The 27,507-nt window shown below is 42.1% G+C and overlaps 1 protein-coding gene and 1 long non-coding RNA gene across 2 annotated transcripts in view; one reads left to right on the forward strand and one right to left on the reverse strand.

The window, feature by feature from the left end:
• The window catches only part of TMEM104 (transmembrane protein 104), an 81,267-nt gene extending 56,567 nt beyond the window's left edge, over positions 1-24,700 (forward strand). The window contains exon 10 of the mRNA XM_083728009.1: positions 19,596-24,700. Within this exon, the coding sequence (XP_083584135.1) occupies positions 19,596-20,356 (761 nt within the window). The 3' untranslated portion in view covers positions 20,357-24,700. The remainder of the gene's footprint in view (positions 1-19,595) is intronic.
• On the reverse strand, positions 10,250-15,827 carry LOC310839449. Its single transcript, XR_014561525.1, has 2 exons — positions 15,522-15,827; positions 10,250-10,908 (listed from the first exon to the last, which is right to left on the reverse strand). It is a non-coding gene; the product is annotated as an uncharacterized lncRNA (long non-coding RNA).
• Positions 24,701-27,507: the final 2,807 nt, after the last annotated feature.

A 27,507-nucleotide genomic window follows, 5' to 3' on the forward strand; every position in this document is an offset into this window, starting at 1 on the left:
GAGCAATCCTTTCTCAGCTTGGAAACAGAGTTATTTGCTGTTAACAACTCTCTCACTGGCCTTAACTGAAGCAAATGAACTCGCCTCCCCACCCCTGTTTTGCAGACTCCATCCACTTGGACTCAAGAGCACAGATAGCATTTCCTGGCTCATTACAAGGCAGTGGTGCCAAAGGTGTTTCTGGAAGCACCCTTGAGCTTTCATGCCAAACTCTTTGTGTTAGGCAGACAGATCCTAATTAGTATTTTGTACTGTTAACAGGCATGCATCTTTTTTTTGTTTTGTTTCTGCTACTTACAGGATTACATTACACTGTAGCCTTCTCCCTCTGCTTAGTTTGGTTAATTCTCTTTGTGGCACAATGAACTTGGCAAATCAGAGATCAGAATCTCTTTATAATGGAGCAATAAATTTGAGGGAGCTGACTGACCTTAGTAAACTATGATTTTTAAAATCTGACACACAGTATGCCTGGCACAGGAGTTGCCTTGCTGTGCTCAGTGGTTTCATTCAGGCTGGCAGACATTAGTCTGTTCTGCTTCAGGTGTATGCTAAATTAAGATGACCATAGAGCAGAGTGATCTTGACAACAATGCTACATATGAAGATCATCTTGGGGACCTGCATTTTTCAGTGGTAGTGAACACAGTCCCTTTGTTTTGAAGACAGCCACCTACTGAAACATCAGGCCAACAATATGGCATAAGAAATATTTGAAATCACCTAGGGCTTCAGAAAGCAAGTGTGATAAAGTCAGCAGTTCCCGACAGCTGGGGTAGAATCTGTTAGCCTTTTGGGCATGGTCTGGAAACAAAGGCTGGCATGATGTAGCAAACTCCTTGTCATAACAAATAAGAGGAAGAAGGGCACTGGGACACATTACCTGAAGTGGAGCAAGCTCCAGATAAAAGCTCCTCTCAACGCAGATGCCTGGATCCATATTAACTCCTCTAGGGATCCCTCTTCATGCACTCATTTAAAAAATATTTTCAAAATGCTTATCTTGTTTTCATATTAAACGCATTCTAGCCTCAGTAATTCTGCCACTCTGGCAAGTGCGTTAATAGAATTATTGAAAATAAGCCTAGCTATGGCCCTGTTATATTGCTGTTAGCTAAAGTAGTATGTGCGAAAGCTTGCAGACAATGCTTGGTGATGTGTTAGAAGCCAGAGGGAGTGGTTGCATAAGATTACCAGCGGTCGAACGCTAAATCAATGCCTTACTTTGCTCCATTACTAGCAGAAGCAGATCTGTGTATAAGAAGCAAATGTGTCATTCAACTATATATACGTAATATAATTTGTGTCACTTCATAAAGCTGAAATAATGTTATGTAAGTTGGCTCTTCTTAGCACAGAAAATGGTGTCAAGATCTTAAAGAGTTTCAGATAAGCTAATGTAGCTTTTTGCTCAGAGATGATCCCAAGACAGCAGTGATGAATGTATTGCTGGATCACAGAATTCAATAAATAGTTGTGTTTCACCTCATGCATTGGTTCAAGAAGTGCAAATCAGGTAGGTTTGCATTAAAATACAAACTGAACACATTTATTAACATGCCTAGTTAATTATTAAATAATCTGACCATAAACATTGATAAAGGAAATAACTTGTACTTAATATTCATTAAAAAGTTCTTCTAGCACTTCTCTGTTAATCTGTTTCCCACTTTAATAATTATTGTTTATTTTATTAAAAGAATTTCTAACCCACTGTTCATTGAGTAATCAATGAAGTCCTTTTGCTCTTTACCACACATCCAGCTGCTTTACCACACATCCAGATTAATTCACTCATCCTTATTGTATAGTGCTTGTCCTCCAAAATAACTTCATTGTCCTCCAAATTTGTTTCCTTTTGGTTGAATCCCATTGTCAGCTCCAATGCCCACAAATGGCCATAGTCAAGATTCCCAAATATCTAGTCCACCAATTCATTCAGGGTGTGCTTGTTACTGCTAAAACTTATTTAAATGGTCTCTTACCTCTCTAACTTCCCTGTTGCTCTTCTACTCCTTCAGTTCAACTTTCCCTCCCATCTCTGCAACTGCCTTGGGAAGCAAAGTGAGGTACCTGAACCTTTCTGTTGGACCTTGATGGGGTTGGGTGTGCGTGTGTGCGCGTGCACACATGCACAGTTATTTTAAGCTAACATGGCCCAGACAATAGGGCAGAGTCTTGGTTGGATTGCTGGATATTATCTGGTCTCAGAGCCAAGATGTCCCAATTATGAATCTGCTCCCAGATGAACCTGACCACATGGCTGGTCTAAACTAGTTCCAGTGTTGCCTCTTTGTGTGTGCACATGTGCATGACAAATAGCCATGGGGGCTGCATGCAGCCTCAGTAAACTGGTTTGGTTTGGGGTATCATCTGCTCCCAGGAATATCTGTGAATGAATGATCGCACGGGAGTTTTCTATTCATTGCCTGTGCTATCATCCACCAACCTGAGCTGACTGCATTTTTAGATAGATCAACTCTTGATCAGAGCTTAATAAAGCCATTCTTAAGACCTGGAACACATAAAGGTGAAGTTGTATTTTGCCTATATTGAGCTTGGTCTTCTGTGCTTGTCTATAATTCTGTTTCATTTCTGCTTCATAAGCTGGAGGGAACTACTTATGCAGTGTGATATTATTCCTTTTTGCCAGACAACAGCATAATTTTTATTTTTCTTATGAAGGTTGTATATTCTTGCTGGTAGTGTGTTTCCCCCAAAATTAATGCTTAAAGGGCTTTCATTAAAAAAGAAGGCTGTGTTCCCATTGTCAAAGAAGGAAGGTCGGGAAGTAATGTGTGTAGGTTGCAATGGTGTAGACAGATTTGGCAATAAGATATACTGTTGCTTACTGTAAGAACAAATGTTACATGGAAATTATTGCCAAATTGCTCTCTGTGTAGATTTCTCAGTGGGTAGTTGGATAACAATACTTCCTGTATGACTGGGGATTTATGTATTTACAAAAAATATATATATTATTTTTTAGCCTTCAAGCGCTCTTCTAAAACTGTGAACAGGAAAATTTTAGCCCCACCACTTATTTAAAAAGCAGCCTCAAGAGAGGAAGATATAACAACAACAGCAAACAACAACAACAACAACTCCCACAGCTTGTTTGGATAAAAATAACCACCACCTCCCTACAAACCAGTAAAGATGGGGACAAGTAAACCTGTCTCAGAGGAGAGTTTCATAACCACAGTGCTGCCACTGAAGAAGCTCTGTCTCCTATCACTGCAAGACATGTCTCTCTCAACAGAACAAGCAGTAGGGCTTCCGATGATGGCTGCAGGTGACAAGTGAGTTATTATGGGAGGAAGCAGTTCTTGAGATATCCTAGCCCCAAACCATTTAGGGCTTGGTAGGTAAAACCAGCAGCTTCAAATGCACCTGGAAAGCAGTGTATCCTGCCTGTGTGCAGTTTTAACTTAACAACAATCCTCTGTCTGAGGCTTCATGTTAATTTTGTGATGAACTGACATGCTGAAAAATAGCTGACAGGCAGTAGCTTATATTAGTTCTTTTACAACCCCTCCCTTCCTTTCAAAAATCATATTGAGAGGGCAGAGTATGATCTGTATCTCATCCTGTTTTTTGTGTAAACGACATGCCACCTGGATCTACTGTGAACTATGTATAATGGTATTCTAAATGTAGTTATCTGAAACATACTTTTCAGGCTGCCACCATCACACAAATCCTTCTTTGATGTTCAGAGCAACTTCAGGGATACATGATGATAGGATATCATGGCACATACTTTTCTGATCTTCACAACAAATACAATGGATAGATCATCTTACACACTGGCGGCAAAGCTGTGGCTTTCCAGATGTGGTTGAGCTGCAACTCACAGCAACCCCAGTCAGTTTATGACCAGGAATTATGGTTCAGCAACATTGGGGGGGGGGGCATAGTTTAGCCACCCTTGGCCTAGAGCCCGGCATGCAGTGCCTCATTTTTTCCATGCAGCATTGTAGAATGTTTAATTGGTTAATCAATTAGTTTGTACTGCATGTGTTGAGAAGCATATATTAAGGGCTAGAGATCATGGGAAAAACACAACAGTGTGGAAGAATTCATCATTAAACATTGACTTTGTTAGCAGCTAAGGCATTTAATTGCAACTTGTTACAGTATGAGACTCCTAGCAGGCTGCAGAGCCAATGCTGAAGAGTTTACCCAGCTAGCCCTCAGTCAGGAGCAGGTTTTGTTCAGTTTGTTACAGATGCTATATTTACTATTATTGGATGTTGTTATATTTTAATAATTATGCCTTCTGCAAATTCCCCAGAGTGCTTGCTTTCAGTTTCTCAGTCTAGTTTTCTTTCAATGGTGCCCTCAAACTTACTCATTTCAGGAAAATTAGCATGTTAGTTCTCTGTGCAGTCTTCTTCCATGGACTGTCACAAACACTTAGGAAAGGTAGTGCCTGGATTTCTGCTCTTCTAACTGATAAGACCACACAGAAGATGGAGGCTGAAATCTTTTGCCCACTTACTTGGGAGTAAGTCCCTTTGAACAATTGTAGGTATATTTATTCAAAGGTAGGTGCATCTAGGTCCTATAGCAACACTGCAGAAAAACTGACAGTAAAACTGGAGAGTTCTGCTTTGCACATCTATGCATGTTCTTTCTTTTCATCCTTTGAACTCTCATTCAATTGCTTTCCAATACAGTGGCTTTAAATTTTGGAAAGTTATTTTTAAGAAAATGGTTGTGTCGATACAGTATGCCTTGCTTCACTAGTGGATAGATTAGGAAATCAGTACTAGTGGCAGATTCCCTACATACACACAACTGGGAAAAATGCTCAGATTAAGCGGTGCCTCTGATGGAGAAGTATAATGTAGAATGGTTTTCAAAAGAGGCCCTTTCTGCAGTACGGTTCCCATTATTTGTACACATTTAACAATTTGTATAATCTGTTAATAAATGTTTTAGACAGTAGTGGTGCTTGAACTTGGGATAAGAATGAAAGTTGGGTATTATAACCCAATTTTGCATGGTGGTTCCTGACATCAAGAGGTTTTTGTCTTTATGGATACAGTTGAACACCATTTTGAAATAAGATGGTAGAATAAACCTTTCAGGACTGTCCTGATTTTAACCACTGGTTTCAAAACTGTACTGATATTTTGTTTTCTTAGAATTCCCAAGCAACACTGAGTGTGATGCTTCTAGGTTTGAACTTTGGATAGTCACTTAATGATGTGTTCATTTCCCCTGATCTTGAGAAGATCCAGCGAGCTGCTCCTTTTTTTGTTTTATTTAAAGCATATGATGCATTAGTTTGCTACACAAGTGAAAGAAACTAGTTCTGCATTTCCAGAGAGCCTCTCTCTAGTGTTGCTCAATCCTTACTTAGAAAAAATACCTAAAATGCGTGTGATTTTCTTCTGTGGTGGTTCATCTGTTACCATTTGCCTTCTCTAAGATGAGCAATTAGCCAAAACAAAACAAAAGAACCCTCTTTTTCTGAGCTGCTGCATAGATTCATAATTCCATACAGTAGTATGGCTGTCCTGCTGCTGTTTTTAAATTAAAATGTAAATTCATCCGGAGATTCCATCTCTGAACTAGTTCTGTTCCCACTCCTAAAATTTGACAATTGCTAATTGGGAAAGGGGACTGGGGGAAGAATACTTCAATTTTTTAGAGCCATGGCTTGTACAGAGGTTTAAAAACTCTTGCTATTTCCAGTCTCCTGTAGTGAGATTAGTATGTCAGCATCCTTCTCCTCTAGACAGGCACTCTTCTTCTGATAAAAGGCTGAGCTTACTGTGACAGTTTACAATAGGCTCATTCAGACTTCTTGCTCTTTCGAGTCTGTTTTACACACTGTACAGGTAGGATGGGTAAAATTCTGAGCCACAAGCCATTTCATGTTTGTTTTAAGGGTATTCAAGTGACGTCCTTATCTCACCAAGTTTGTACGTGTGTATTTTCTTTGTTTCTTTTGAGGGAGGACAAGAACAGCTGTATAGTGGATAAATAATGCACTTAGAAGGGAGAAGAAAATATATTTACAACGACAAAGTTGAAATACCATGCTTCTCCACAATCTCATCTCTTTGTGAAACATCTGCTGAAGAACTAGTTTTCAGCACCGTCTGTTGGGGGTGAGGGGTGAGGTAAAGTGGTGCCATTTTGAGTCTTAGTCCCTTGTTAAAGGTAAAGGTAAAGGTACCCCTGCCCGTACGGGCCAGTCTTGACAGACTCTGGGGTTGTGCGCCCATCTCACTTAAGAGGCCAGGGGCCAGCGCTGTCCGGAGACACTTCCGGGTCACGTGGCCAGCGTGACAAAGCTGCATCTGGCGAGCCAGAGCCGCACATGGAAACGCCGTTTACCTTCCCGCTGGTAAGCAGTTCCTATTTATCTACTTGCACCCAGAGGTGCTTTCGAACTGCTAGGTTGGCAGGCGCTGGGACCGAGCAGCGGGAGCGCACCCCGCCGCAGGGATTCGAACCGCCGACCTTTCGATCAGCAAGTCCTAGGCGCTCAGGCTTTAACCCACAGCGCCACCTGCATCCCTAGTCCCTTGTTAGTTTCAGATAAAAAAAAAAAATCAAGAATGATATAGAGTGCTGTATCTGGCTGTTGAAGATCTTGCTAGATAAAATGAGTGTTTAAGAAGAGTGTTTCCCCCCCAGACTGGAAGAGAAAGTTGTGCCATTTGCATGGGCCACTTCAGTTATGTTTAGCTGTGGCATTCAGAGCAACTGTTTATTTCAATTTCGTGCTAACTGTTTATTTCAATTTCGAGTAACCCAACATGCCTTAATATCTGTAGTAGAGTATTTTGTTGCCCAGGCAGTTCTAGAAAATTGTGGTGCTTCATTGGATACTAGACCCACCAAATCGAGAAGTTTTCTTGTTATGTAAGATTTACATCTTGTTCATGACATGCCCAAGTTCTGTCCAAATATACATTGGCAGAGCTGGTGCTATAATGAGGCACATTGAAACCATTGTCTCAGGCAGCAGGCAAATGTGGTTAGGTTAACAAGCATGGACTGTTGCTCCCATGCCTCATTGTTGCTCCACTCTCATATTTCTCCACTCTCATTATTGCTGCCTCTGCCACTACCATTCACCCAGCTGCACACTGAGCCTCTCCAACACCCGCATCCTCCTCCTCTCTTGCTCTAGCACCTGAGGAAAGGCCCAAGGAGCCTTTCTCAGAGCAAGGCATTGTGAAGTGTACTTATAAAAATACCTCTAAGCAGTAGCCAGAAAACTAAAGCAACAACAATGAGGCAGGGCACCTGCACTGCCATAGCTCAAAACGGTGCATAAATGTAGGAAAAAGTTTAACGTTATGCTGTTTAAAGTAACTTTCACCTTGTTCCTTGTTCTTAAGCTTAAAAAACATTTCTAGCTGCTACAGCAGTGTGGGCACTTTCCCAGTACTTTCACATCTTTACCACCTAAATGCACAGTATTCTGTCATACTCAGTTTGAGGGATATCATCCTTTTTCTCATGGGGTGACATAAGTGAATTTCATAAAGTGCATTTAGTTGAAATTGAGCAGCGTAGCAAGTACATAGCTGTGCTAGTGCCCCCAGATTGTGAAGTTTTGCTGTCTACTAGATGAGAATAAATTAGGCAAAACAGCATTCCCATTTTGCTGACTAGGTGCCTACAGTCTTTTTTTATAAGACCATAATGCCTCCCTATATCTTGCTTGGTCTTCTATCTCCTTACAGGCTGACCCTCCACATTGCTCCTGTGTCCTTTTTTGGGGACACTTTTTTTCCAGAGCCTGCTCACATTCTGAACTTCTTTGTCATTTCTGTTGAGTTCTTGTTCCTAAGAGTGATATATTAATGATGTATTTCAGACATTGCAGTTCTTATAGTTTGTTATTCTTGCCACTGTTGTGTACTGGAATATGTAATAAATTTTATGAAAGCTTGCATAGAATGAAGCCTATGGCTCAAATAAATGTGAAGAAGAAGACTATGCCACCTGCAGGAGAATTGTTAAATAACTTAAAACAAAAAACATAATCATGCATCAAATTTAGTGAACTCTACTCCATGAAAGTTGCACCATAATGAATTTGTTAGTCTTTAAGGTGCCACAAGACTATTGTTTTTCCTGTTCCTTCTGGAAACTTTAAAAAAGTTGATCAAAGACATGATTACTTGAAATTAAGGGGAACTGAAATCAATGTGGCTTACAAGATACTTCTTTTTTAATCTTGGTGTGTTAGACTAATACTAGTGTTTCAGTGTTGTCCATCATTTACCCTCTGTTTGCTTTTCTCTTGAATCTTACCTCAGAACCTCTCAGTGCCAGTGTTTTGCTGGGTCTCTAGGCCATCACCATAACATTTTGCAAGCCTTTGCTTATACAGTGGTACCTCAGGTTACATACGCTTCAGGTTACAGACTCCGCTAACCTAGAAATAGTACCTTGGGTTAAGAACTTTGCTTCAGGATGAGAACAGAAATCGTGCTCTGGCGGCGCTGCGGCAACAGGAGGCCCCATTAGCTAAAGTGGTGCTTCAGGTTAAGAACTATTTCAGGTTACGAACGGACCTCTGGAACCAATTAAGTACTTAACCCGAGGTACTACTGTACTAAGGGATCTTGACAACAACTGTCTAGGAGCATGTGCAACTGTGAGAGGAAGAATCTGCCCCTGAACCCTCTCCTAAGGGCATTTCCCACCTTCAGAGGGACTGCAATATCCTCTCCTCTTCCTCCTCCTGTTTTCCTCCTGGTCCTCCTGGTGCTTCCTCCTCCTATCCTGATACTTTTTCGATGAGGAACAAAGCAAGAGGCATGTACTGCAAGAGGGTGATTCATTATCATTATGCGCTGGCGTATTGATTCTCCGCTTTGGGAGGAAAGTTCTGTCACGCCATCAGCTAGGACTGATGGATAGCTCTGCCAGAAATGTGTCAAAACTCTTGACACAGTGCTTGCTTAAACAAATAGTTCTAAGTGGATTGAGGGAAGGCATGGACTATGGGCACCTCCTATTCTGTCAAGATGGTAGGGTGGAATTTCATGCTCTCATCTGCTCTGCATTACTTGGAGAAGTGACAACTGAAAGTGTCATTCATGCCTTCTAGTGGCATTTGATCAGTGTTGCTCAAGGTTTTGAGCTTAAAGAATGTATGGTTCTGGGGAAGGTAGAATAACTGAGTTGCTCAATTTACACCTCCTGTTCTGTGTATATCTCCTGTTGCATGTAATTAGAGAGCTGTTCTGGCCAAGAATTTCCAGAGTAGTAGTCTTTTATTACTCTGTTGCAGCAGAACCAACTAAGAGCTTTGTGGCACATGAAAAGAGTTAGAGGTACTTATACACATGGTGATGGTGGAAAGTGTTAACAGTGAGGATGGAGGGAAATAAATAGTAATGACTATGGACAGGATTCTTCCACTTGTGCAACAGTACTTCTTTTCCTCCTTTCATGCAACTCCCAAAATTGGCTCTGTGGGGGTTGAGAGAACCCTCAGAACAGCACATATGGGGGAGAAGTAGTGGTATCTGGCAAACTGTAATGCTTGCATATACAGAAAGATTGTAAAAGCAGGATGTTGAATTCTACTGTGTTTAATTAACTGTAGACCTTAACATATCACAATATAAAGTCTTTGCTTTTGTCAGCAAGTTAAATATCCTTTATCTTGATTCAGTCCATAGGTGAATTATAGCATATTAAGAGATTTATTATGAATTGAATTGAGACAAATGATTTTTATCACAGTACACGTATTAAGGCTTAGTAGTATCAATATATTTATGTTATCAATAACTGGTTTGTGGATGTTCATAGTAAATTATGTAATTATCACTGTCCTTTTCTGCATTTCATTTCCCTCTGACCTCAATGTCGGTAATTCCCTCACCAACCATGTGTGGAAGTCAGGATAACACTTGATGATATGAACTGTAGTCTGGACCAAATGTGTTAGTCCTTAAAGTGCCACAAGATCCTTTTCCGTTTCTGTCTGAGAGTGTATATAAAAAGGTAAAGGTAAAGGACCCCTGACAGTTAAGTCCAGTCGCAGATACAGTCATATAAAATTGCTCTTGACTTTGTTGCCTTGCAGATAACCTAGCATAGTTATCCACAGTTGCTGAAACGTTGCTTGATGTGCTTGACCAATAATGCTTAGAATTGAAAGTCAGCATTGAAACAATTAGATATCGTCACATTGCCCAGAATAACTGCTAGATTCCAGATTATCAGAACAAGAGCCAACACATTTTAGCTCCGTAAGTAACATGAACATTACTTTTATGAAAATGGAACATAATTGTATAGGAATGTCATTTGATTATATTTAGGTATAGTTTTGAATGAGGTTTCACAAACCAGGACAGATAACCCAAAAGTATAAACATCCTCCAACAATTGTCAGCATAAGAACAAACAATTAGCCTGAAGGCAGAATGATCTAGTAGTGACCAGTGCAAGACTCCATAGAAAAACTTAACGTTTCAGTCCCTGATGTTGTTGAGTTTTTCTTGGTGGTCTGAAGCCTCTGTTGGCCTACACTTGCTTTATGTGTGACAGGAGCACTCATTCCGAAAAACTTCACACTTTCTGTCAAACAACACCTGATGAGCTTGGGAAGGCTAAACTAACTTTTCCGTGTTCCCTGTGGAGATCCGTGTCCTTATCTTTCTGCCACAAATGGAATTTTTAATATCCCCAGGCTTCCAGGCTTTCCCTAAGTACCAATGTTTAGATATAGGCTCATACATATTCATTCCACATCTGGCCAGAAGAACAGTTCCCTGTAGCAGAGTTGTCCACTTCTTTAAAATCAACATCTTCTGGGTCAAGTTGGGCAGACAGCATTTGTTTTCCTCACAGCAGGTCTTGCAAGAGGAAGCCTCATCACTCTTGAGTTCCCCTTCAGATTTACTCTTTGTTCTAGGAAAGGGGCAGGGAAGAAAAAGACATTATGCGCCTTCCTTGCTGCTCTCATGTGTTAAAGGCCTGGTCATATTGTGCAGGCTAAATCTTCTTTTAGAACATGCTTTTAGAGCACCTTGAGCAGGAAACCTTGGCTTTCTTTTCCTGACTACTACCTTAGATAGACTGTGACTTCTTTGTAGCTCCTTTTTAAAAAAACAACTACATGAAGACATCATATTTAATAATGGTATGTGTCGGGCCTTTCCCTGACTCTGAGGTGGGCTGCAGATGGGCTTTGTCTCAGGCATCAGATCAAGTATAGTAGGGTCTGAGGCAAATGAGTTTGAGCCAGGCAGAAAGAAGAATTCCAGGGGTTGAAGGGCCAAAGGCAAACAAGTTATGATTAGGAGACCAGAGGCCTAGACAGGCAGCTTGTACTGAGAAGGCTGCAAGGGCTTTGGGGGGCTTGGTGTGACGTAATTGACTTGGAGAGACAGTTGACATTATTGGAGGCACCACCAGGTTTGAGAGGGTCTTCCAAAGCCTCCCCTCCCCGGTCACTCCATTTCCACTCCTGGTTCTTCACTCTTCTCTTTGCCCTGCCTATTTTTTGTTTTTTAGGTATAGGTATCAGCAGCGGTGGCGCTGCTTTTCACCCTCCCTTTCTCTGTGACTGGGTAGGTTGCAAGCAAGCAAGGCAAAGCTGCTTGCCAGCATATACCAGATCCTTCATGACTCCAGCTTACAAACATTTTCATTAAGAAAAATTCAGAACCCAAGGCAGGAGTGGCAGCTGGCTCAGGCAGTAACACACTAGCTTTGACAATGCAGAATTGTTGAGGATAAAGGAGTAAAAGGCATTGGAACACTGACTGTTGGAAACCTTGGTTTGAGACCCCCTCAACACTTTTCCATGTGGCACAGAATGTGTTAATACTTCAGTGAAACATGTGTAAATTTGTTATATAAGTTGCCTCAACATGATCCTGCCATTATGCATCAGTGCATGATACTAAAGTTGTCTTTGCAGAATTTGTATTTCTTTTTGTTGGGAATTTGTGCTCCTGCTTATTTCCCAGTTGGTAATGCTGTATAGACTTGCCAGAGAACCTCATTTCAACAACTCTAAGGAGGTTGTGACTTTCAAGGACACGTTGGCTACATGCTCTGAGGAAGTCTTGAGAAGTGCATTCAGGGGACCTTTCGCTTCCTTCAAGGGTCACAGACCAGCCTGAGAACATCCCAAATTAGCAACTGTTGCCCTTTCATATCATCTTGATCATTACAGCATGTGTTTGCCAGTGAGAGAATAGGGAATGGAAATAACCATCCTATTATTTCCATTTGCAGAATTGCACCAGGATCTATTTTAGTTCTCTAAAAAGTAGCACAACACAACATCCTTTGTTATCCATATCAAAGGTTGGTTATGTTCATGTGGCTTATGTATGAATAGGTTAGGGATTCCAATGCTTGAAGCAGGACTCCCAGTACTGCAGCTCACTGGGCAAATCACATTTTCTGTGACTAAGCCACCACCAACAGGGATGTGAGACTAAACTACCAATCTGAGCTCTTAGGAAGAAGAGCTATCTTTAAAAGTAACACATAATCCTCATTCCCTATCTTTTGCCTTATATGGTTTCTCTCCATTTGTCACCTCCACTGCTTTTTCTCTCCTGTGTTTCCACAAATGCCTCATGAGGGCCTGTCCTCAACTATCCAGGAGCCATGTGTAGTTCCAGAGAAGTTTTGAACAGCCCTTGTTTTCACAAAACCTGGCTTCTTACACTCACTTTTCTAAATACAGTGGTACCTCGGGTTACATACCCTTCAGGTTACATACGCTTCAGGTTACAGACTCCGCTAACCCAGAAATAGTACCTCGGGTTAAGAACTTTGCTTCAGGATAAGAACAGAAATTATGCTCCGGCGGCGCAGCAGCAGTGGGAGGCCCCATTAGCTAAAGTGGTGCTTCAGGTTAAGAACAGTTTCGGGTTAAGAACGGACCTCTGGAACGAATTAAGTAATGGTAAATGAGCCTAAATAGATGGGGGTAGTATTGCTTTATTTTTCATTTTGCAGCTGTAAATAGTGCTAAGTGGGCTGTGCATTGGGGGATTTTTTTTTTTTAGTAAATAGTGACAATAATAAAACCATATTATAATTTTAACAGGTTTGACTACCACATATTTTGCCTTTGCTTCTTATTCTCCTTTATCAGATGTCTCCATTTCTGGCACATTGTCCGTGTCTCTGGTATCTCTGTGGAAAGGGTAAACTTGGCCACTGATGTTCTTTAGTTGTAAGAGACCTTTATTTGAGCAGGAGCTGAGTAAGCTGGGAAAGCCAATGCTGGAATAAAGGACATCGCTTAGAGCAGGAATGTGGAACCCCTTTCAGCCTACGGGCCATATTCCCTTCTAGGAGCCACAGTGGCAGATAATGACCAGAGACAGAAGTGGACGGAGCAATTAATTTGAACATTACCTTTGTATAGTAGGCTGGTAAGTGCACACACCATCTCTATCCAGGCAGGCAAGAAACATTATCAAAGCTTCAGCATTTCAACCAGGAAAACACTCAAGGAAGGTATAAAACAGGGCTGGTGAGGTGTGGCCTTGAGAAACCCAGAAGCCAGATAAGAGAGACCTGGAGGGCTTCCAGGTCTGAGGTTCCCCTTCTGCTTTAGACTACCAGAGCATTTGAGTTGTTGTATTCATCCTCATTGCCTTCGTTACATGAATACAGATGCATGGAGCTTCACATATGGCCACAAAACCCAGCTTCCCTCCTGGTCTATCAGGAGCTATCTGTTACAGACTATCACCCTCTCTTCGTTTTGATTTATCGCTGGACATAACTGGGTTTTGGAGCTTTGTCTTCATCTTGCTGCCACATAGGGACAGGAAGATAAATCTAGCCTGTGAATGTTTAGCTGTACAGTTCCAGCAGCACAAGGGAAAGGGATGTCCTCCTATATCCCCTTGACTAGGAAAATAGATCTGCCAGGATAGCTTTGGAGTGTTGAACTTCACCAGATCTTTGTGCAATGTGCATTGAAAAAATTCCATGTACTTCAAAATAAGAAACTCGGCTGAAAGGGTATGATTTAGGAAGGCAGATCAGATCTCTGCTGAAAAAGGAAAAAGAACCTATTATTCCAAGTGCTGGTACTGTTCTCATAAAGGACAATCCGTATATGTAAGTGTTGCATAACTATTGATAGCTTTGCAACGTTACAATCTTCCATAATGGAGAAGGTGCCTGAATTTCAAAAGTACCCATCATCTTACCCAGAAAGTAAGATGATACTCCTTAAATATCCAGTGTGGGATGGGAAGAAGAGGTCATTTCACTGAATTCAGTAGTCAGCAGACCAGGCCTTGCACTTTCGTCACAAAAATAACTTGCTTTTTTAAAAAGGGTGAGAGAAATCGACCAATTCACAGGATTAGTTCTCTACAGGAAGGCAAAATCAGGTCAGCTTTTTGCAGTGTAGGCTACCCTTAAAGCACCTGCCGGTTCAGAAAGGAGAAATAGCCAAGCTCTTATTCCACCATGACTTCATGTTTGTGGAGCTGTTGGTCTCTGACTTGGAAAACCACCACATCCCGTGTGGCACAGGGATGGCATGTTGGACTGACTCCTGAAGCAGGTTTGGAATGAAAAATGTGCCCTTGCAGGGTCCCCCTGACTAGCAAGCAGCTACCTGTTTTCATTAGTGGAGTATGCAGAGACATACCAGCTGACATAAAAGGCATCAAATTCAAGAGTCTGGAAAGTGTGGGTATGGGAAAGTCTACGGGGTTCATGCCGATAGCTTCGCTGAAAGGTCAGCTCCATCCTATTTAAGTGTTTTGTTTGTAAATAGAATGTATTTTATTTATAATTCTTATCATTTATACAAAAAGAATTACATTAAAAAATATAAGTATTTCTCGATCAGTGTTACCCTTGTGCTTGATGACCAGAAACAAGCTTTTTTATATCAGGCTCTATTGCTGTGAGGAATAACCCAAAGATCACCTCTGACCATTATATGAAGGTGATTTTGCGTGAGGCTGTGTAACTCTAGCATTCAGCAACGTTATCTCTTTGTGCAGTAATACTTGCATGAAGAGACAGCACCCTGCACACTTAGCACTGCTGCAGCCGCGCAGCATTGGTGTGCGGAAGTGGGAGGGAGAAGGAAACGGAAGCAATGTTGCCGCAGAGTGTGCGTGGTGCTCCATCCATTGGGAAGCACAGTCACTTCTCTGTTCACTCTACATCTTTGTTTTCTTTTCTCAGTCACTTCTCTGTTTTTTTCACTTCTCACTTCCCTCTGTAGCTCCCTAGTCTCATGTCATGCCCCTCCATTTATCCAATTTCTGCCTGTGGCCCCCTTGGAATATCATGGGGGCCCCCAGGGAGGCATATGGCCCCCCGGTTGGCGAGCACTGTTTTGTTAGCTTGTGGGCAAGGACTGTTTTGTTGCAGGTTGGTTTTGTATGAGCTGCTCTCTGAGACACTGGGCTGAAGAGCAGGACACACATGAATGAATAAATACTAAGAGTGGCTTGCATTCCTTAAAATACATGCTGCTTCTGGTGTGGAAAAGAATGGGTTAAATGAGCAGCCTGTACCTGATAAGGGAACTTGGCAAGGAAATAGGTCAGATCTTCACCCTTGATTGAGCAGAGATAGTAGAGATTTACTGCTTCTCTCTCTGCAGGGGAAGAGGTGCAGAGGTCTTGCAGTTAAATATAGTTAAGCTACGGCAGAGATACAGGACTGGACACCACAAGTCAAATTGTTTTCCCCAAAGAGAAAGATCTGGATATCTTCTGCTTGCTTTTTCTGAGAAGAATAACCTGCCTTGCTTGTTCTTTCTTGAGAGCTGTCTCTTCCATGTCACTCCTGCTCTCTTGTTCCTTTGTTCCTGTCAGAATGTCCGAGCTCACAATTCTCTTAAACTCTGTTGAGAATATTTGGTGTCCTTGGGCAGGTTCTAGATGACTTGAAGGGCTTTGTACCTTTGCTGTGGTGGTTTGTAGTTTTTCTGTATTTGTCATTGATAGAAGAGACTTATAAGGAGCAGTTCCAGCTGCTTTATAATGAATCTTTGGTCCCCCCCCCCCCTTTCTCCACCCTTTTTTTTATGTTGTCAAGACAGATAATTAAAGGAAATTCTCCAGTAAACAAAGAGGTGGCAAATGGTTTCTAACAGCTTCTGCTGTACAGAACATCTCATGGCGGTTATTTTTGATTGTTACTATGTTATGTGTTTTTATATTTTAAATTGCTCTGTGATCCTTGGAGGAAGGGCAGTATAGAAATTTAATTAATCCTCCTCCTCCTCCTCATGATAGTAATATGCACTGAAAGCCTGTCTGGTCCAGTGGATAGAGATAGACTTGTAACTGGAAGGCCCGCATGCCTTAAAATTACACCCTTTGAGCTATCTTTTATTATATATGTAAAACACTATTTATTCAAGGTTTCTAATTTCTCTTTATAGTATTGATAATCTCAATCTCAACTTCTTTTCAGTCTTCCATGTGATGGACCTTGAGATATTTGAAGATGGCTAGCATATGTCTTCTCAGTCTCCTCTTTTCCATGTTAAATATACCCAGCTCCATTGACCGTTCCTCATAAGGCTTGGTTTCCAGACCCTTGATAATATTGGTTGCTCTCCTCTGCACACATTCCAACTTCTCAATATCCTTTTTAATTTGTGGTGCCTAGAACTGGACATAATATTCAAAGTGTGGTCTGACGAAATTAGATCCTTGAAAAATTGTGGCAATCTGGTGATGCTTTGCCGCAAAGAAGGTTCTCTTTATGAGGACTCTCCAGACGCTTAATGGTGGTCACCAAGCAGTACAAGAAATGATGGTAGGATGATAGCAACCTGTATAAATTGCTCAGTTCTTGTTGCTTTGGGTATAAAAAAGTGGAGTCCTTGAAATATATTGTCTATAAGATTTTTCTGTGAGCATGTCAGTATTCAAATGATGAACTGGAAAACAAAATAGGCTTTGACATGTTAGGCCTGCTTTTCATGACAGTTGACCCCTTTTATATAGATAGAGTTATGCTGGATGCTGGGAAGCATATGTGCCCCTGGTACAATGAGTGATCTTGTGGTTCTGCATAGGCAGCTACAATGGAGGGAGCACATGACTAAAAGTGCACTTGAATTTACTAAATATTGTATCTTAGGTTTAATTCCATAATACTCATAGGCAATGTAAGTCGCTACTCGATTTACAGGGGGACTGTCTTCCTTTTTGTATCTACTGTTATAGGGCCTTTCAGAATGTGCAGCTTGTCGATTTAATTAAGAGCCCCCTAGCATTTGTCCCATAAGCCCAAGCATTGCTGTAAAATCTGGATTTAGCTGGGTTCTTGTGAGTGGCTAGTTAATTGGGTGTTTTCTGGTAGTCACCTTAGTTTTCAGTCCCTGTGTCTCCTCTCTTGGTTGCTGTGCTGTCAAAGTCCGTCTTTTTAAATGGCTTTAAATGTTCTGTGCAGTGGAAGTGTGCATTAGCATTCTGTGTGTTACAGTATCTGATTAATTGGTTTGGGGCTTCTGTTTCTCAGCCACAGCTAAAGACAGTTTGTACAAATGCCAAAACAGCCCATCTTGGCCCATTTGTTATCCTAAGCAGCCACTCTCCCCACTGAATACACCAAGTTGAGGCAGGGAGCAGGAGACGTTCCCCTTTCAAGCACAAAATGGCCATTCTCTGGAACAAGCATGCCAGCCTGCCCCCGTGATTGAGGGGGCTGGTGCTGACCACCATGTGCATCTTCCGTGCGACTTGCTGAGTCATTTCCACATGCTGCATGTGCAAGTGATGTCAGCATGTCGTGCAGCATAATGTACATGGTGTGCACACTGTCACCATGGAATTTAGAGGTTGGCCCCCTCCTTGGCCCCCTCCTTGAAAATTGGGGGGGGGGCTTGGCCCCCTGCCCCCTCCAATGGTGCCCCTCCTCTGGAACACTATCATGAAGGGCTGTAAACTACACAAGAAGAAAGTTCGCAATCAAAATGATGAGGGCTTAATGAATGAACTAATTTTTTCAGCCACTTCAGGTTTGGGTTTGTAAAATGGTTGCTTTCTGTTTTAGAGGCTGTTATGATCGCAAGGCTCAAAAGGTCAGCATAAGAAATGGAGATTGGAGAGGAAAAATAATTTAACAGAAATGAAACTTAAGCAGAAATTTACTAAACAGCAGTGGCTGCTGGTGCCCATTAAGATTGGTAGGGTGGAAGTCAGGGAGAACAGCAGTAGGTATAGCAGAGCCAAAGACAGGTAAAGCCAACTAAGATTTGTCCCTAACCTCCTTCCTACAAAGTTCTGCAAAGGCCTACAAACTTCCTACAAAGTTCTGCAAAGGCAACTCTGAGATGGAGGAGGCAGCCAGCAGCTAGGGCCACCCCCTAGACTGGAGCCAAGAAAGAAGACAGGCTTAAGGTGGTGGTGGCAGACTGAAATTGGTGGGCAGCACACTAATTGCTCTAATGGATCAGTCACAATGTCACTGAGAAGGGGTGGGGCATATTTGGACCCAAGTTGATTGAGAAGAAGATCCCACACTCCTATTAGCTAATTCATTAGAGTTTTAGAAAACAATGGAGCTGAATGGAGTGCCCAGTGGTCAAGGAACAAATCTTCAAACTGAAGGTCCTTGTGCCCTTCATCATACTGCTCAACTTCCTGTTCAAGCACATCTGAGGGCCCTATTTATTCTTTATTTTAGCTCAGTAAAACTATTTTTGTTACTATCACTAACGTTTAATATATGACATTAGACCTGCTTTGCCTTGCCCCAGCAAATCTTCTTTTGGCAAGCAAATAAACAGCATTATATGTTGCTGTTGTAGTAAATGTCAAGTAAGTGTGTGCTTTATGCCTGCATTTCAACTCCAATTTTCAGTGCTTTCTTTTCAGTCCCTGTTAGATTTTCTCCCAATTGAGATTAGTCCCAGGCAGCTTGTTTGGCTGTTTCTTATGCAGAACAATGTCAATGTGTTCTTTACAAATACCCTAAATTTAAATATAAGCCAGTTGCAAATATTCCTGTCTGTGTCATTTATGTAAAATACAGTCCCACTCTCCTCAAACAAATGCTGTGAAAACCAAAGGGCATGAGCATTGTGCGCTCCTGTGCTGCCCAGAAGCAATCTTTCAAATGCCCTTTCTGCCAAAGTGGTACATGCTCATGCTAGGAAATTTCTTCAGTGCACTTTTACTAACATGAATGAGACTGGGGACCCTGGGGTAAAGAGAAGGTGTTGAGTTCAAAGACAACAGTTTTATTTTATATTTCTTTGAGGACTCAAGCAGCAGCTGTGATGGGTCAAACCCATTTCCTACAAGGCAGATGCCCCTGAGAGAAAGTGTGATTGCTGGATAACCCTGTTTCAAAGATAGCCAACTGTACTTTTGTATTGGAGTCCCCACCCACAGTGTACAGCCTGGTGCTGAACACACGTATTTATCTCCTTGTAGATCTTTTCTTTGTATGCAGCACCGCTTTCTCCAGGGAAGCGTGTGTCGTCGTCCCCTTATCACTTGCACTATAGACTGTAGTGATTTCAGCACAGAGATTAGAGGAGGAAATATATGTTTTTGTGTGCATAGCTTCTGCTCTGACTTCAACATGTTCCTTTTCTCTCTCCTTCCCCACCCCTTGTCTTCCAGCATTTGTCATCATGATAATTATAGCCCTTCTCCGGATTTCCAAAGGGAAAGGGGAAGGTCACCCTCCTTTAGCGCAACTCTCAGGGATCCGCAATCTCTTTGGGGTGTGCGTTTATTCCTTCATGTGCCAGCACTCGCTACCATCTCTCATCACTCCCATCTCCAAGAAGAAACACGTTAACAAGTTGGTCCTGCTGGATTACACCTTAATCCTGGGTTTCTACAGCCTCTTGTCCTTCACTGCTATCTACTGCTTCAAGAACGGGACTCTCATGGATATGTATACGCTCAACTTCACCAGCTGTGAAATTGTCAATATCGCCGTCATCCGCTACTTCCTGGGCCTCTTTCCTGTCTTCACCATCAGCACCAACTTTCCTATAATTGCCGTGACTCTGAGGAACAATTGGAAGACGCTCTTCCACCGGGAAGGGGGAACCTACCCTTGGGTAGTAGATAGGATTTTTTTCCCAGTCATTACACTCATTCCCCCCATTATCGTGGCTTTCTGCACCCACGATTTGGAGTCCTTGGTGGGCATTACTGGAGCCTATGCTGGAAATGGGATCCAGTATATCATCCCTGCTTTCTTAGCATATTGCAGCCGAAAAGACACTCAGCTGATCTTTGGAAATGGCACGCTCAATAAACATTTGTCCCCTTTCCGGCACACATTCTGGATTGGGTTTGTCCTACTCTGGGGACTTTTTTGCTTTCTGTTTGTGACTGCAAATATCATATTGAGTGAAACTAAGCTCTAATGATGGAACGATGTCGTTTGTTATCAAAGAAACTGGAGGTGACTTCTGAGACTTCTTCTGATCTTGCACCTCCTAAGAACCCGTCTTGAGCTTGGTGCTCACTTTATCAATTTTGGGTGCAGTGCTGCTTGTCGGGTTCTGTTCTTAATTCAGATTTTCCCCTTCAAAGTATAAAACTTTGAGTGTGGTCACTCTACCAGGTTGCTGTGGCCGCACAGCATCTCTCTATATTTGCCTTGATCACAGATTCCCATACAAACTGTCTTCCTCTCATGTCCTATGATATGTCAGAGGCTGTCAGATATGTATCTCTCCCTCAAGAGTGATGGAGGGGTGAGCCTTGCTGAAACCAGTCAAGCAAGCAGCCAATGAAAGCAAGCAATGATTCCTTATCATTCTCATGTCCCCTGAGGTGACTCTCCTTTTTCCTCAACTAACAGGGAAGAATCAAGAGAAAGATGGACACAACTAGTTGAATCAGATTTCATTGAAATGTTCCATGGCGTGGGGTCAGCCTACACTGAAAAAAATGAGGGAGAAAATGCCCAGGGGTAGATTCTTCCCACTCCAACACTACTGTTGTTTCCTCCATTTCTGTTACAGTCTTTCCAGCACACATCTGCCTTGCTGCATGTAATGTAGGATCAGATGCATAGATGTTACTGTGGATTTAAATGAATACTTTTCATCTGGTGAGCATTTTGCTTCTGTCCGCTTTTGTGTTTTCTGTATGTAATGCCCAATTCCCTCCATACTTGATTCTATGCAGAGGGTGAAAAGGAGGTTGCGGTTAAGTCTGGGTGGGAACCACCAAAGCCTTATTTCATGAAGCATTGAAGGGAAAGCCTGTTTCCACAGTTCTTTTTTGCTGCTAAGTCACTTCAGCATTACCGTGGCCCTCTGTTTCACACCAGTCCTGAGGCAGCAGGGCAGGCCCTGACTGCAGCACTCTCCATCGCAGGCACAAAGGTGCTAATTACTTGCTGGATGGGTAACATGTAAAAGAAGCACAGTTCTCATTTCCTAGCACCTCACCTGCATGTTGCCAGATGTGGAGGGCAGCACCTAACCGTGTCTTTATGAAGAAATCGTATGAGTAAGTGTTACCAGAGAGAATAAAATCATGAGGGGAAGCTAAAGCAAGAGACATTCATGAAGCCATTGTTTTCTGTTTGAATATAAAGGCAATCATTACTTCCCAAAGCACACTAAATTGCCAAGAGAATTCACTCCCGCTCACTAAAAATCTCCCACCTCATCCCAGGTTCATGGTTGTTGTTTTTAAGGTTCCCACCACTTTGCCTTCAACATGACCTCTTTTTCAGTTTATGTAAATTTAAGCTACATCTGACTAGTACTGTGCTTTGAAACCTGGGTCTGCCACAGGTAAATCTAAGAGATGTGTGTGAGGGGATCTTATGTTAAACATAAAAGAAATGCAGATTGGAAGGGGGGCTATTAACTCCTTCCTTGCCTGTGCCTTATTTCCCTGTACTCTGTCCCCTAATGTCACTTTTCCCTTGGCCAGGCTGCTATATCAGAAGTCAGTGTGAGAGACTCCTGGTAGGGAAGTCTGCAGGGAAGCTTCTCTCTTCACCTGCACATCCCTTTTGCTCTTTAAATCATCCTCATTCTCCACCGCCCTGCTTTATACATGATGGGGAAAGGTCTGGATTTAAAGACACAGGTCTGCTTCTAATTGCATGTAGTTCGGACTGTGGGATCTTTGCCGACAAGGAGTACTGACCATCATTCTGTGATGAAATCACAAAAAGCATTTAGGAGATTGCAGAGCTTAGGAGGGGTCATGGGTCACAAAGGTTTTAATATGAGGGAAATTCAACTCTTTTCACTTCAAATATGTTTAAACTGCTTTTTCTATTATTAAATTTCATCTTCCAAACCCCCGGATTATACTTGCCTTTTCCATCCTGGTGTAGCTGTGATATTAAATTTGACATTTCATCAAAGTGAGTTAAGAAATTCAGTGGTTTTTTAAAAAAATAAATCAAAATTACTATCAAGTATAATTATAAAAATCAAATTGGTTTTGCTGCAAAAAAACAGATTGTTGGAAGGTGTGTTAAAAACAAACACAGCAAATTTTGTAACACAACTCTATTCATAGATAACAAAAGTCCTTGATATGTTGCATAAAGCTATGTTTGCCGACTAGGGGGAGTTTGCTCCAGGCACAATAAAACCTGATGACATCCCTCTCTTCTTCATCTCAAGCTGTACTTGGCAGTCCTTGCTGGTGCATCAGAGTCACCTATACAACCTGAAAGCTTGCAGATAGCTGATGCTGCTCCTTTGACACCAGGTTTCTGAGAACTGTCTCTGAGTGAATTGGTAAGGAATTACACAGTGCCCAGGTTGAGGGGAAACAAAATTACAGATTTTAAGATTCTATGTGCACAATCCATTTGAAATGGGAACCGTCCTGCCACAATTGGTTCAGAAGTTTAACAACTGATTCCTTCTGTCACTCTTTCTCATCACTGTTATAAGACTCTTGTCAGACTGGAAGTGAGAAAACAGAGCTGTCGCATGGAGGCCCAGCCTGCCCTTATGCAATATGAGACAGGCAAGGATAGTATCACTGCTGGCATTTTAGCAGCAGAATGGATGTACCTGAGAAATGACCTATAAATGTATGGAAATTGCACTGTGGCAATCTTCTCGTCTTTGGCTGGCTGTAGAATGTGCTTAGCTGCTGCAGTGCAGGACATCTTCAGGAGAAGACAAGCCTAAAGAGGAAACCCTACACAAATCTGAAGTGGAGTCCCTAAGGCTGTTGGATGACATCTTGTATGCCTCCCTCCAGCAACCCCTGCAGCCAAGCTGGTGCCAAATGTATTGTTCTGCTTTCCTTTGGACCACATCAGTGAGGCCGAGCGGGGGCAGCCTGGGACCTTCATACACACTGCCCAGGCTTCCCCCCCCCCCCCCCGGGAGGACACTGGTGCTGTTACTGCAGCTAAAACAATATTGGAGGCAGCAGTTATGAGTTATGGTTCTCTGCTGCAGCAGCAGGTGGTTTAATTCTCTAACAGTTTGATTTCACCCCAAGAGAGACCCATTGCCTCTTGAGATAGACGGATGCCAACAATACAGAAGGTGCTGAATAACCTGTGTCTGCTTCAGCCCCATGGAGCGGTCACTGAATTTTTCTGTGCTTTTGACTCTCAAGATAATATGGGTCACTTAATGCACATCTTCACCGGCAATCTTCAAAGAGTTTTCTTCTCTTCTGACACACCTTTTCGTTTTCTCCACGAGCCATCTCAGAAGAACAGAAAGCACTGGGTTTCACAGAAAGCTGAAGCTGGACAAATTGCTAAGGTTACAGCCAAACAGCAAGCCTAGTCTGGGACTTCTGCTACTTTAGCAGTTCTGTTTTCCATCTTGTCAAAGGTGTACTACAAAGCACAATTATGCTAATTGCCTGTATTGCACAAGAAATGTGTCCTTTGGACAGCCTCTCCAACCTCACCACCTCAGCTATACGTTGTCGTTTGGGATTTCTCCCTTCCCCTTTTATCTAAATCCCATGTGGCATTATGTGCCCTTTTGGCTTAGATTATATCTTTTCTCCTTTTATGTTGCTCCAAAGGTTAAAAAATGTGAAATTTCCTCTTTGATTTCAAAAGAAACTTGACAGTCAGGGATGACTTTTCTCTCTGCATGAATAGGAAGAGCACTTTTGAAATGACTTGGCAGTAGTACCTTCCATTCCTCTCTCACCTTGAAGAACTTCCTTTCCTGTTTTCTGATGGATTTGTATTGATGTACCTTCCCAGGTGCCTTCAGTATGTGAGCAGTGGAGGTGTCTACCTCAATTAATGGTGAAAGCCCTACAAGAGGAGGAAAAGTTTGATGCTAGTATCACAATATGCCTTAAAACACGAGAGAGATTGAGGTTGACCAAGATGGATAAAATGTATGTTTATGTGTGTATTTATTTTACTGGCACTATTACAAGAACCCCAAGGGCTGGGGTGGTGGTAGAATCTCTCATTCCTTGGAGGTTTTTAAGCAGAGGTTGCATGGCCATCTGTCATGGATGCTTTAGCTGATATTTCTGCATCTCGGGGTTAGACTAGAGGACCCTTGGGATCCCTTCCAACACTACGATTCTATGAATCCAGGGCTCAACCTGGCTGAATATGAAACAGTGGCTGATACCTTCTCCCATCTGGTTTAACGTGAGACAATATTTTTAATTGCCTATTAAAATGTAACAATTCTTCACTATGGCACTTTGCTGCTCTGTGTCCTCAGCTTGTCCCTGTATGTAATTATTTTTCAGAAAGCCATAAAGAAATAAATGCAGATTATGCATCTGTTGTGGTTTGGCCTTTTCCTGCATACATTAAGACAGTGTATCTTGAATTAGTTTCTGTTGACGGATCAGTTGGCAGAAGTAGCAAAGGGGAGGGGGGCATCCGGGGGGCATCCATGCTGGCAGCAGCTCGTGGAGTAATCCTTGTCTTCTCTTGTCCCTCCGTATTAGCCTCCTGCTTCCTGTAGCACTAGGTGTTCTCCGAAAAGTCAATTAAAACAGCTGTACCTTACCCGACTCAATTACATTTCCTTGTGCTTAAAAACTAAACAAATTGAATCATTTTGCTGCCTTAGGCAGCAAATGAAGTTTCTTCTGGTAAATTTATTATCATCATAAAGCACAGCTTGATTTATGTTAAAATATTAAAAGGCATCTTTATGATAGAAATAAACAGTTTCTACTTTCTCCTTCTGTGGCTCACACGTTCTTTCCCTCTGAGGAATTAAAGTGTGGCATGGGATTTATTAGGGAAGTGGACTGTAAATCTGAAATCAAAGTGCCACTGGAGCTTAAATCCCTTGTCTTTCTACACTTCAAAGACCATGAGGAGAAAGAGCCACCCTTAAAAGTGAGACAGTTGGAAAAGGGGCATCAGGTTTGAGAAACAGACTTTGAGAAGAGGCCTTCAGGGGGAAATCATGAGCTTCACCTGTAGTGTTATACTAGTTGCAGTGAAGCTTCTGGAAGTAGAAAAATGTCAAATGTCAGCATGGCTCAGTGAGTCCAGTCTCTAGTCAGTTCTTTAAAAAAAAATCCCTAGGCAGCTTAGGACAAACCATTCACTCTCATATTTTGGATCCCTATCTGTAAAATTGGATGAATAACTCTTTCTCATAGGATTTTCTTTTTAAAAATAATAATATAAGGATTGTAAAACACTTAGCAAATTGATTAAAGTCCCGTGTAAATAGCCCTGAAGAGGTTCCTGACTGCTCGATTTGATCTGCTTAAAAAGTTAATACAGCCAAGAGTTGAACTTTTACTTAAAGCATCAGACTATGTTCAGTGGTTATACACAAGAGAACAGACTGCTTTTTCGGCCCACTTCTCTGTGTCTCGTTGAAAAATACATGTCTCATTTGGATTGGGAATTCATAAGATAAAGTGCCCAGTATATTGCATATTTTGAAAACCACCCACCACAGCATGCAGATAAGCCTTGTACAATCCTATCTAGTGAACTAGATGGCTCAAAGCAAATGGTCTAACTAAGCAAGTGATAGAATACTAGTCTGTCTTACTGGATTTTTGTTGTTGTTTTTTAAATATCCGGCCCTTTTCCCAAAGGAGCCAAGGGCAGCAAACAATGTAGTAAAGCAGTACAGTTCAAAGCTTAACTATAACACATTTATAATGACAAGAACATCTAAAAACATTTGAAAGCAGTCACATACCCTCGGAGCTAATAATTTTAAATTGCCAGGAATAATACCTCTCAGCCATTAAATGCCTGGTTGAACAAGAATGTTTTAAAATCCCTCCTGAATGTCAATAATGTGGGAGATGGAGCACCTCACCAAAGAGGGTCTTCCGTAATGGGGAACTGCCACCAAAGAGGCTCTGTCATGGGTTAGCACCAATTGAGCAGCATCTAGTATAATGGACTGCATCATTGCAGAGTGGGGTCACAAGTCTGAATATTTAAAAAGCTTCTTGCAAGTTGAAAAACCACATCTCTGGCAATAGTGAAGAGAGGGTTGGGATAGAAGTTTGTAATGTGTTGAGGGTGTCAGAGAATTTACAGGGTGGCTTTGCATTTGAAAAATCTCCCCCCAAAATAGTGTGTGAATGCCCCCTATGTGTAGCCTGGCATGGTGCAGCTCACCTCACCGCTTCTAGCTGATGTTTGTACAGTGGTACCTCGGGTTACATACGCTTCAGGTTACAGACGCTTCAGGTTACAGACCCCGCTAACCCAGAAATAGTACCTCGGCTTAAGAACTTTGCTTCAGGATGAGAACAGGAATCGCACGCCTGCGGCGCAGCAGCAGCAGGAGTCCCCATTAGCTAAAGTGGAGCTTCAGGTTAAGAACAGTTACAGTTTCAGGTTAAGAACGGACCTCCAGAACGAATTAAGTACTTAAGTATAGGTACCACTGTATAGACCAGATCTTAGAGAAGCGTTTTTTTAAAACAACTTACTCGCAGACCAGGGTCGTACTGTAAAATGCCACAGTTTGAGGCAAGGCATTTGTATTTATCTCCTCTTCCTAGGCGGCCCTCATTTTCTCTGCCCCTATAGAACCATTACCTTTGAACAAGCAGCTCATTCCTTATTGCCGTGTGACAAGGACCCTGAATGCAGGGCAGCTTCTTTCTTTCAGCAGCTAATGACTGGAGTCTGCCTTGGTGTGTCAATGATGCATTCGTGTGTGGCAAAATCTCTTCTGACACAGCAATAAGATTTGCTGGTGCCCAGATGCTTAGAAGAAAAATGGCCTGTCTAATCAAGAGGGTGTGCCCAACACTTGGTGTGAGGTGGGAAGATCTGTGTACATATGTGCAGTGTTCTTTTGGACAAGTCCCTGCCACAAACTCTGACTAGTCCATCTGCTTCAGGAAGGAGCCCGATTCATCCTGCCAGCACAGGTCCTAATCCAGATAACAAAGATAGAATGAACAGAATCAGTTGGCTCCCACTGCACATAATCCCCCCCCCCTTTTGATATGTGTGCTGCTATTCCCTTCTGCCACATGGCAAGTGTGTGGGTAGGCTTTTCTTGCAAGGAAAAAGAGAGTTTTGACACATTCTATCAGGGTTAGAATGGTGCTGGCACAAGTAGACATCCCTGTTCTATGTAGA

The sequence above is a fragment of the Podarcis gaigeae genome (assembly GCF_964106915.1).
Source record: "Podarcis gaigeae genome assembly, chromosome: 2".
Classification (NCBI taxonomy): domain Eukaryota; kingdom Metazoa; phylum Chordata; class Lepidosauria; order Squamata; family Lacertidae; genus Podarcis; species Podarcis gaigeae.